The 12,335-nt window shown below is 41.7% G+C and overlaps 1 protein-coding gene across 1 annotated transcript in view; it reads left to right on the plus strand.

Annotated features, from left to right (window-relative positions):
• Positions 1 to 12,335, plus strand: part of LOC108536784 (E3 SUMO-protein ligase RanBP2-like) — a 75,250-nt gene that overhangs the window by 26,642 nt on the left and 36,273 nt on the right. The window contains 3 exon segments of the mRNA XM_017883814.1: positions 2,153 to 2,345; positions 8,426 to 8,513; positions 10,607 to 10,816. Of these exon segments, the coding sequence (XP_017739303.1) occupies positions 2,153 to 2,345; positions 8,426 to 8,513; positions 10,607 to 10,816 (491 nt within the window).

Here is a 12,335-nt window from a genome sequence, read left to right on the forward strand (position 1 = left end):
TTTTTTTTGAGATGGAGTCTCACTCTGTTGCCCAGGCTGGAGTGCAGTGGAGCCATCTCGGCTCACCGCGAGCTCCGCCTCCAGGGTTCACGCCGTTCTCCTGCCTCAGCCTCCCGAGTAGCTGGGACTACAGGCACCCACCACCACACTCGGCTAATTTTTTGTCTTTTTAGTAGAGACGGGGTTTCACTGTGTTAGCCAGGATGATCTCGATCTCCTGACCTTGTGATCCGCCCGCCTCGGCCTCCCAAAGTGCTGGGATTACAGTTGTGAGCCACCGTGACTGGCCGGTCTCGATCTCTTGACCTCCTGATCCGCCCACTTTGGCCTCCCAAAGTACTGGGAAGTCTCAGTCTCTTGACCTCGTGATCCTCCTGCGTTGGCCTCCCAAAGTGCTGGGATTACAGGCCTAAGCCACTGCGTCTGGCCGTATGTCAGTTATTTCTATTAGTGTTTATTACATTAGAAATTAAAGAAAAAATATGTAATCATTAAAAATGTAATAAGCCCATTGCATGTTACTAATAATAGCTTTTTTTTTTTTTGAGACAGTTTTGCTCTTGTTGCCCAGGCTAGAGTGCAGCGGTGTGATCTCGGATCACTGCAATCTCTGCTTCACAGGTTCAAGCGATTCTCCTGCCTCAGCCTCCCAAGTAGCTGGGACTACAGGTGCCCACCACCACGCCCAGCTAGGTTTTTGTATTTTTAGTGGAGACGGGGTTTCACCATGTTGGCCAGGCTGGTCTTGAACTCCTGACCTTAGGTGATCCACCTGCCTCAGCCTCCCAAAGTGCTGGTATTACATGCGTGAGTCGCCGCGCCAGACCAATAATAGCATTTTTTATGAAAAATAATTATTTTGCAACAGCAAAAAAGTAGTCAGAAAAGTGTCATTGTTTTGCATTTTGTAAATCTTTTAGTGTCTCACTTAATAGAACATGGCTAGATTCTCATTTGCTTCCTCTTTCAGTCTGTAAAACCATATTACATGTCATGAAGCCTCTGGAAAACTCAGCTCAGCCGGGTGGGGTGGCTCAGGCCTGTAATCCCAGCACTTTGGGAGGCCGAGGTGGGCGGAAAAACAAAAACAAAACAAAACAAAAAACAACTCAGCTCTACATACATGAGAAAATGGAAATGTAAAATATAATTTTTTTTTGGTATTATTGTAAAAGTAATTTTAACCTCATGGATCCCCTGAAGGGGTTTTTAAGGACCCTCAGAGATCTTTAGACCTCAGTTGCTCTGGTTGCTTTATTGTAAGCTACTTTAAAATCATGCTTCACGTTTAAGTGTTTGCTTTTACTTTTTTCCAAAGTGAAGATTTGGAGAAACATTAGGATTTAGAAGAACTAATTTAGAATATAGATTACAAATAATAGGCCAGGCGCAGTGGCTCACACTTGTAATCCCAGCACATTGGTAAGCTGAAAAGGCGGGGAGATCATGAGGTCAGGAGTTCCAGACCAGCCTGGCCAACATAGTGAAACCCCATCTCTTCTAAAAATACAAAAAAAGTTTAGCTGGGCATGGTGGCAGGCGCCTGTAGTTCCAGCTACTCAGGAGGCTGAGGCAGGAGAATCACTTGAATCTGGCAGGTGGAGATCGTTGCATTGCACTCCAGCCCAGGTGATAGTGAGAGACTCCGTCTCAAAAAAAAAAAGATAATTTAACTCTGTAATGATTTATATAGTAAAAAGAGCAATTACTGTATTGTTACTCAAATATCTGTCAGTTATTTACTTATAATTTGGAAATGGTATGTCTAATTTGAGAAATTACAAGTGTTAATTAAATAATGAAACTATATGATCAGGAAGAAACTACAAAGTAGTCTCCCAACTTTATCCTGGTTTATTTTGAAATGTCCACCTATAATCACCAATCTTATATTTATCCCCTGATTGGAGGGCTGGAAATAACTGGGAATAAGACATCATTTGAGAGGTTAAGCTTGAAGTATAGGAGGTATGCAGGATAAAAATAAGCATTAGATGATTCATAACTTACAACATGGGGAATAAGAATTATTAGAAGCTGAATGTGGAAGATGAAGCTTGAAATAAAATTTTTATTTTGTTTTGAATTAAATAAACCATGATTATTCACAGTGCAGTAAGTGGATTATCTGTTTGATATTTTCATATTACAGTTTTGATAGTGCTCTTCAGTCCGTGAAATCTTCTTTGGGTGGAAATGATGAACTGTCAGCTACTTTCTTAGAAATGAAGGGACATTTCTACATGCATGCTGGTTCTCTGCTTTTGAAGATGGGTCAGCATAGTGATATTCAATGGCGAGCTCTTTCTGAGCTGGCTGCATTGTGCTATCTCATAGCATTTCAGGTAAGTCTTCCACTTGTAGGAGCAATTGGCATTTCACTGAGTCTTGATGTGTTTTAAATGAAGGTGTGCTCTGGTATGTAATGACAATATGTGAATAAACCTGTGGAATTAAAATGAAATAGTCAATTTGATACAGTGGAAAATAATTAAGCGTACACAATACTGGTGAGGCTGGTGAAACAGGGATGTTGAATGCACTGCTGTTGAAAGCCTGCATTGCTATGATTTGTTTGTAGACAAATTTGAAGAGTTTGATTTTATTACTCTGCCATTTTTGGGAACATGATAACGATGTAATCCCACTTTATGGGTAAAGCTGGATCCAAAAAGATGTGTGACTTGGACAAAATCCTAATAAGTACATGTAGGGCAATGGCTTTATAACCTATGAAAGAAGACTATGATTGCATTTAACATGTTAATTGAAAAACATGTATATAACATTTATGACTGTGTTGTGTATGATATGTAACAGTATATTAATCTTTGAAAACATAAAACCTTTTCTTATTATTTATTTTTTTGAGACCAAATCTCTCGCCAGGCTGGAGTGCAGTGGCGTGTTCTCGGCTCACTGCAACCTCCACCTCCTGGGTTCACGCCATTCTCCTGCCTCAGCCTTCCGAGAAGCTGGGACTACAGGCGCGTGCCACCACACCCAGCTAATTTTTTGCATTTTTAATAGAGATGGGGTTTCACCATGTTGGCCAGGATGGTCTCAATCTCTTGACCTCATGATCTTCCTGCCTTGGTCTCCCAAAGTGCTGGGATTACAGGGGATTACAGGCGTGAGCCACTGTGCCCTGGTCTTTTTTTTTTTTTTTTTTTTTTGATGAGCTTTGCATTCACTTTTGAAATGGAAAAGGAGATAGCAGGTCTCCCCAAAAAAGCATTAACCCCGAGGCTTAGAAAAATGATTGTGAATTTTTAGAGGAACGAATTTTTTGTCTGCGGAGGGAGAAATAAAGGATTCATGTAACTTTTAGAGAGGCCCCCTCCTTCTAATATGAAATTTTTTTTTTTTTTTTTTTTTTTTTTTTTTTTGGGGGGCGGCGACGGAATTTCTTGCTCTTGTTGCCCAGGCTGGAGTGCTTGGTGTCAATCGGCTCACTGCAACCTCTGGCCTCCTGTGGTTCAAGCATCTGACCTGCCTCTCGCGGCGCAGCTTCCGATAGCTGGGATTACAGGCCACGCGTCACCGACGCCCAGCTAATTTTTCTGTATTTTATAAAGACACGGTTTCCACCATGTTGCCCAGCCCCATGGTCTTGATATCTGACTCCGTGATCCGCCCTGCTCAAGCCTCCCAAATGCTGATTATAGGCGTGGAGCACCACACTGGCTCAACATAGATCGGAGTTTTTTCTTTTTTTTTTTTTTTTGGGAGAGGAAGTCTCCGCTCTCGTTCCCAGGCTGGAGTTGTAGTGGCGTGAGCTCCGCCCTCACTGCAAGCTCTGTTGCCGTCCCCGAGGTTCACGCCATTCTGCCTGTCTCAGCCTCCCGAGGAACTGGATAGTGAGCGCCCGCCCCACGCTCTAGCTAATTGTTTTGTATTTTTTGAGTAGAGACGGGTTTCACGTGTTCCAGGATGGCGTCTTATCTCCTGACCTGTGATCTGCCCGCCTCGGCCTCCCCAACAGGTGCTGGGATTGTCAGGCCGTGAGCCACCGCCGCCCGGCCAATTTTTGTATTTTTTAATGGAATGGGGTTTCACCATGTTAGACAGGATGGTCTCAATCTTCTGACCTTGTGATCCACCCTACTCGGCCTCTCAAAGTGCTGGGATTACTGGCATGATCAACAGCACCCGGCCTGTAAATCTTTTCAAAACACTGTTGATAGGCAGTTCACATGTTAATTGCTAATATTGGCTCAGTACTTCTGAGTTAATGGATTTAGTGAGGTTCACTAGGTAACATGAACATTAAAGGGTTGTTAAAGAAATTCTCAAGTAGCTGATGGTTCTTATTTTATTTTGTTTTTTTTTTGAGTCGGAGTCTAGGTGTTTTGCCCAGGCTGGAGCACAGTGGTGTGATCTCGGCTCACAGCAAGCTCTGTCTCCCGGGTTCACACCATTTTCCTGCCTCAGCCTCCCGAGTAGCTGGGACTACAGGCGCCTGCTACCATGCCCGGCTAATTTGTTTTGTGTTTCCAGTAGAGACGGGGTTTCACTGTGTTAGCCAGGGTGGTCTCAATCTCCTGACCTCATGATCCACCCGCCTGGGCCTCCCAAAGTGCTGGGATTACAGGCGTGAGCCACCGCGCCCGACCAGTAGTTCTTATTTTTAATGGAAACTTTAAAAGTTATCTGTCTTTGTGTCTATTAGAGTCTTGCTGTGTCACCCAGGCTGGAGTGCAGTTTTGTAATCGTAGCTCTTTGTAACGTTGAACTGGACTTGAGCTTCCCAGGGTGCTTGGGATTATAGGTGTGAGCTACTGTGCACAGCCTCAAATTTTTTGATATGTAGTTTTTGGAGGCAGAGTCTCACTCTTGTTGCTCTGGCTGGAGTGCAGTGGCATGATCATAGCTCACTGCATCCTCGAACTCCTGGGCTCAAGTGATCCTCTTCTGCCTCAGCCTTAGCTCAGTAGCTGGGACTACAGGTGCGTGCCACCATGCCTGGCTACATTTTTAAATTTTTTGTAAAGACAAGGTCTTGCTGTGTTTCCCAGGCTGGTGGTTCTTGAATTCCTGGCTTCAAGTGATCCTTCTGCGTTGCCCTCCCAAAGTGCTGGGATTACAGGTGTGAGCCACCACACCTGACTGTGAACTTTTAATAATAAAAAGTTAGTTTCCCCCTTAATCTATTCACTCAGGTCTCCTTTCCTAGATGACAACTACTATTAGGAGTTTCTTGGGTGTTCAGAAATATTTTTTGCATATGCAAATGTGCAATACATTCTTTCTGTACTTTTGAAAAATACTGTGCCTCAGTGTGGGTGTGCTTTACCTATTGCCAGATGCCTTGCTTTTCTAAATGTTTCTTCATTGTTCCACTTCAACACAGAGATGCCTACCTAAGTCTTTATTAAGTACCACATATTTCTTTAGAATGAATATGTAATAGAAACATCTTAGATGCTTGTATTTTATCATTTTATTTTAAAGCTTAATGATTGAATGATTATAAGCATAAAATGTAGGTTATGTGCTGGCATTTGGGTATTTAAGAATTGGCTAACTTTTATGGTATGATTTTCAGACTCTTAATCAGAGGAATACTGTCGTTCTAGTAAGTACATCTGCATTGCAGCTGGGTATTTAACAAAGTCTCTTGAAACCTTTTAGTTAAGATGAGGAAATAGCCAGGCGCGGTGGCTCACGCCTGTAATCTGAACACTTTGGGAGGCCGAGGCGGGCGGATCACCTGAGGTCAGGAGTTCGAGACCATCCTGACCAATATAGTGAAACCCCTCTCTACTAAAAATACAAAAATTAGCCGGTCATGGTGGCAGGTGCCTGTAGTCCCAGCAACTCGAGAGGCCGAGATAGGAGAATTGCTTGAAATCAGGAGGCAGAGGTTGCAGTGAGCCGAGATCATGCCACTGCAGCAGTGCAGCCTGGCTACAGAGCAAGACTCTGTCTCAAAAAAAAAAAAAAAAAAAGGAAATAGTGACTTGAGATGATTTGACTGAGTGGATTCACAGCTAATTAACTGGTCACAAATTCAACTGTTGAGTGATTTTGTAAAAGAGGCCAGGTTTATGAATTGAGGTCAGTTTGAAAACAAAAAGAATGATGTCAACATTTTGTTTCTTATTTTGTGTGTTCTTTTCAACATATAGATGACAAACATTGATAGGATGTTTAGAAAACTTGTGAGTACAAGGATAGGCAATGTGAATGTTTCTAAAATTCAAAATCGGAAGCTTTTAAGTTCATAAAGAATATATTTTGAAAAATGAGAATGTTTGGAAAGAATTATATATACATGGTTTAAAATTCTAGGGGGTCTTAAGAATATTCCTTTCTGTTCCCTAGTTATTTACTTTCTCCACCCGTAAAGAAACTAATGTTACTGCTTTCTTGTGTGTTCTTCAGGAAATGTTTTATGCATTTCCAAGGAAACACGCACACATCCCCTGTCCTTAAAAGAAGGAGGAAAACGTTTAAACATTGTATTTACTTTATTTCCATTAACTGTATCTTGGAGATATTTCCATGTCAGTATATATAAAGGGCATTCTCATTAGTTTGGATGCTTGCATATTATTCCATTGTATGGATGTACTGTAGTTTCGAAGTTTTTAAAACCAGGGCTCTAAAACCAGGACATTAGCTTGCTTTTACTTTTTTTTTTTAATGCTACTTCAAGTAATTTAGCAATGATTAACTTGTGCCATGAATTCCTGAAAGAATTGCAGTATCAAAGTGTATCTGTGCATTTATAATTTTTAGAGCTGTTGCCAAATATCTAACCCTAAAGAGTTTGTATCAAATTACATTTCCACCACACGAGAAAGTGGTGATAGAATTAAAAGCCAATGCTCTAGTCCCCCATGTAGTTACTTTTGGCATGTTTCTAGTAAGTGGGCATTGCCTATGACTGGACATTTTCAGTGATGGACATTAATTACTTTTCAAGATAGCCCAGTGCATGTCTAGGTGATTTGGCTCTTGGTAGTTCCTTATATAGAATAAAAATATTCCTCAAACCTTCTGCCTGTTGATCTTGTTTCTTCTTTTGATGATTTCTTTTATAAAATAATTTTAATATTTGAAGGCAGCTGTCACATCTTCCCTTTGCCATTCTATTCATCATGCTTTCAGCTTTTTTTTTTTTTTTTTCATAGGTTATGGCATTAGGATCTCTTTAATCTCCTGGTTGTCCCGTTTATTCCAGTGCTATCCCATATTATCCATACTCTGAAAATGTGCTGTCTACAGTGTGGCATTTCCAAGTGTCATTTCACCTGTACCTTTTTTTTTTGAGACAGAGTCTTGCTCTGTTGCCCAGGCTGGAGTGCAGTGGCCGGATCTCAGCTCACTGCAAGCTCCGCCTCCCGGGTTCATGCGTTTCTCCTGCCTCAGCCTCCCGAGTAGCTGGGACTACAGGTGCCCGCTACCTCGCCCGGCTAGTTTTTTTGTATTTTTTAGTAGAGATCACCTGTACTTTTTAAAGTAGAGTTGTCATACCTACTCAAGTAGGACAACATCTGCTGTTGTCCTATTCAGGGTAGAAAAGTAATGTAATTAAATTTTCCATTTCTCTGAACGTGACATGAATGTGCTTTTAGTAGAAACTTAATTTCTCAGAAGTGCTCTGTGTATGCATTTTTTTTTTTTTTTGAGATAGAGTCTCACTCTGTCGCCCAGGCTGGAGCACAGTGGCATGATCATGGCTCACTGCAGCCTTGACCTCCTGGGTTTAAGTGATCCTCCTGCCTCAAGCCTCTTTGTTGCTGGGACCACAGGTGTGTGCCACCACGCCTGGCTAATTTAACAAAATTTTTTTTAGAGATAGGGTCTCGCCACGTTTTTCAGGCTGGTCTGGAACTCTGGGCTTAAGGGATTCCCCCACCTTGGACTCCCAAAGTGCTGGGATTACAGGTGTGAGCCACTGTGTCTGGCCCATCTTTTTTTTTTTTTCCCCCCACGAGATGGAGTCTTGCTCTTTCACCCGGGCTGGAGTGCAATGACACAGTCTCGGCTCACTGCAGCCTCTGCCTCCCAGGTTCAAACTATCCTTGTGCCTCAGCCTCCCGTGTAGCTGGAATTATAGGTGTGTGCCACCATGCCTGACCCCCCCTTTTTTTTTTTATTGTATTTTTAATAGAGACCGGGTTTTACCATGTTGGCCAGGCTGGTCTCGAACTCCTGACCTCAAGTGATCCGCCCACCTTGGCCTCCCAGGGTGTTGGGATTACAGGTATGAGCCACTGCGCCTGTACCTGGCCAGTCTTTCATAGGTTATATAAATTCCTTGGTTCCCAGTTTTTGCAGTCGTTTCCAATTCAGTTTAGTTAATGGTTAACTGTTAATTCATTATCAAAAAAAGTACAGTGTAATAGAAAAGACCATCTTAGTATTAGAAGTGTGGGTATCATCAAATTAAGATTTTTGATTTTAAAATTATTAGGTTCCAAGACCAAAGATTAAATTAATAAAAGGAGAAGCTGGACAAAATCTGCTGGAAATGATGGCCTGTGACCGTCTGAGCCAATCAGGTAATAGTAATATTAAACTAATTTAATTTAAACAGAAAAAGGAAATTGTTAAGTTATATATTACAATAAAATCTTCATCTGTCCAGGAGATAATTTGTCAAAATTATTTCTTTTTGCTGTATCAGTTAAGAGCAATAGGTATGGAAGAAATGGGAAGAAAATAGCACATTCTTTAAAAGAAATGAATAGTTGATGTTGTTTGTTCCTAGGTGGAGAGGATTTCTTAACTCTTTCTTTATCTGGCTGGTAGAGCCTCTATCCTGAATATTTAGTCACTTCCTGAACTAAGTATAATTATTGATTTGCCAACCATTTAACACCAGCTGCTTCTAAAAACACTGCTGTGGGGATATAAAGATGAAGAAGATACGGATCTGTCTTAAAGAGCTGAGAGCATAGTGAGGAAGGTAGACGATATATACTTACCTTGTATTAGTCTCTTAGAATTTGTCGATTTTTTCCCCCATTTTTGGCTTGGGATGAATCCTAAAGGTCTGTTACATATTACCTGTGCTTTTGCTAAGATTCGAACTTTAAGGTAGTTAGGTGGCCATTGAATCAAGCAGTGAACTGAAGAAACATAATGCTTTCTATAAGGAGCAGTTTTGATATAAAATTGGATGAATTTTGTAAAGAGCAATATGTAATATTAAATCAAAGTTATTGTAAGCTTTGGTGTATAGTTAGGCTGTTGGCCAAAGCTCACATTGCTCTTCTATTCCATAGCCCACTTTTTTTTGTGGGAGTTAGACTTTCAGTCCTTAAAGTGACTTTCTACTTTTTTCCTTTTCTGTTTTCCTTCTATCCTTGCAGGGTTCTCATAAGTGCCTTTGCATGGTGTCACAGTTAGATAAAAATTGCCTGTATTTTTTTATGTCTTTGATCTGGGCACCCCAAGGGTGCCTCTGCAAGTGTGCTGAGACACAACTGTGTAGTGGTAACCAAACCTGATTGCCCAGCAGAATTAACTCAAGGGAGGGTTTTTTAAAAAAAGTTTAATTGAAATGCAATTCGTATACCATACGCTTCACCCATTTAAAGTGTACAGTTCAGTGGCTTTAATATGTTCATAGAGTATTACCATTGTCACCACAATCAATTTTAGAAGATTTTTATCACTCCATGAGGAATTCCTTACCTATTAGCAGTCACTTCCCATTTTACCCAAACCTCTCAACGTTGGCAACCACTAATCTGTCTCTGTATGTTTGCCTGTTGTGAACATTTCACTTAAATGGAATCATATAGTAGGTTGTCTTTTGTGACTGGCTTCTTTCATTTAGCAAGGTTTTCAAGGTGCATGTGTGTTATAGCATACATCAGTACTTTATCCAATGACTATGATTTTTTAGATTGCTTATTGCAAACCTATGGAATAAAAATCTCTGGGAGCGAGGCCTGGAAATAATTTTTTTCCTCTCCCTGAGACGGAGTCTTGCTCTGTCGCCCAGGCTGGAGTGCAGTGGTGCCATCTGGGCTCACTGTAAACTCCACTTCCGGGGTTCACGCCATTCTCCTGCCTCAGCCTCCCAAGTAGCTGGGACTACAGGCACCCGCCACCATGCCCGGCTAATTTTTTTTTTTTTGTATTTTTAGTAGAGGTGGGGTTTCACCATGTTAGCCAGGATGGTCTCATCTCCTGACCTCATGATCCTCCCAAAGTGTTGGGATTACAGGCGTGAGCCACCGTGCCTGGCCGGAAGTAATTCTTAAAAGCTGTTTAAAGGAGGATTCTGATCAGTCAGGTTTAGAAATCAGTGTATCAGATCAGAAAATAAGAGCTTGTCCCTGCTGCCTATGGCCACTTAAATCCAGACCTTTTCATCTAAAATGCAAATATGTTTAGCGTTTTTCATACACATTCCTGTCTTTTTTCCCCCTTCTGCTGTCTTATGTAGATGCTGATAATATTAAACCTGTACTCTTCTCATTTTCTACATTAGCCCCCGTTTTGTTGTCCAGCTGTGTTTTTTGGGTTGGAGAGTTAGGTCTGCAATAATCATGTTATTTCCCCTTTGGGTGTACAAATGAAACAATGTGAGCAAATGCAATCTGTATTTTTAAAGTGATGGAAATAACAATTTTTTTTTCAGGGCACATGTTGCTAAACTTAAGTCGTGGCAAGCAAGATTTTTTAAAAGAGGTTGTCGAGTCTTTTGCCAACAAAAGCGGGCAGTCTGCATTATATGATGCTCTGTTTTCTAGTCAGTCACCTAAGGATACATCTTTTCTTGGTAGCGATGGTATTGGAAACATTGATGTACAAGAACCAGAGCTTGAAGATTTGGCTAGATACGATGTTGGTAAGTTACATGTTTCAGAGGAAACTGTCTGCATCTTAATTCTTATAAATTGCCCATAATCTTATTACCCAGAAATAATGACTTAATATTTTCCCGTATGCCTTTCGTGTGTGAGTTGGGCTGGGGGGAGTTCAAATGTGGTGCTGTGGAGATGGCATGTATTTTTTTTTTGTTGTTGTTGTTTTTGAGACCAAGTTTTGCTCTGTCGCCCAGGCTGGAGTGCAGTGGTGCGATCTTGGCTCAATGTAACCTCTGCCTCCTGGGTTCAAGCAATTCTCCTGCCTCAGTCTTCCAAGTAGTGGGATTATAGGTGCCCACCACCAGGTCCGGCTAATTTTTTGTATTTTTAGTACAGACGGGATTTTGTCACGTTGGTCAGGCTGGTCTCAAACTCCTGACCTCAGGTGATCCACTTGCCTTGGCCTCCCAAAGTGCTGGGATTACAGGTGTGAGCCACCGTGCCCAGCCTTGTTTTTTGAGACAAGGTCTTGCCTTGACACCTGGGCTGGAGTGTAGTGGCATGTCGTAGGTCACTGCTACCTTGAACTTTTGGGCTCAAGGGATTCTCTTGCCTCATCCTCCTGAGTAGCTGGTATCACAGGCACATGCCACTCTGCCCAGATAATTTTTTTTTTAATTGGTAGAGACAGGGTCTAACTTTGATGCCCAGGCTAGTCTCAAACTCCTAGGTTCGAGTGATCCTCCTGCCTAAGCCTCCCAAAGTGTTGGGATTAGGCCCGGCAGGCACAGTGGCTCACATCTGTAATCCCAGCACTTTGGGAGGCCGAGTCGGGCAGATCACCTGAGGTTAGGAGTTCGAGACCATTCTGGCCAACATGGTGAAACGCCGTCTCTACTAAAAATACAAAAATTAGCTGGGCGTGGTGGTGTGTGCCTGTAGTCCCAGCTGCTCGGGAGGTTGAGGCAGGAGAATCGCTTGAACCCGGGAGGTGGAGGTTGCAGTGAGCAGAGATCACACCCCTGGCGCTGCAGCCTGGGCAACAGAGCGAGACTTCATCTCAAAAACAGTGTTGGAATTATAGGCATGAGCCACTGCATCTGGCCATATTTTTCATCTAAATAATGTTTATACTATATGTATGATTTATCTTGCTTCCTGCATGAATTCTCTACCATAGACTCTGTATTAAAACTGTAAGTATCCCTTTTATTGTCAATATAATCTTTTTTATGAAGTAGTCATAATTTGCTACTTTCTGTTACTGGGCATCCAAGTTGTTTTCAGCTTTTCCACTATTAATAATCATACTCTGGTAAAACTTCAACAAAAGTGTCTTCATTGCAAGTTATTTCCATAGAGATACCTAAAAACAGAATTACTGAGACAAAGGACATTAACATCTTTAAGTCTTACAAATTGCCAAAATGACAGAAAGTTTATACCTCTTTATGCTTCCAGAAGTGCATAACCGTTACGTTTTCTTTTGTGTTTTTTGAGATGGAGTCTTGCTCTGTCGCCCAGGCTGGAGTGCAGTGGCGCAGTCTCGGCTCACTGCAA

The sequence above is a fragment of the Rhinopithecus bieti genome, unplaced genomic scaffold (assembly GCF_001698545.2).
Source record: "Rhinopithecus bieti isolate Rb0 unplaced genomic scaffold, ASM169854v2 scaffold_13742, whole genome shotgun sequence".
Classification (NCBI taxonomy): Eukaryota; Metazoa; Chordata; class Mammalia; order Primates; family Cercopithecidae; genus Rhinopithecus; species Rhinopithecus bieti.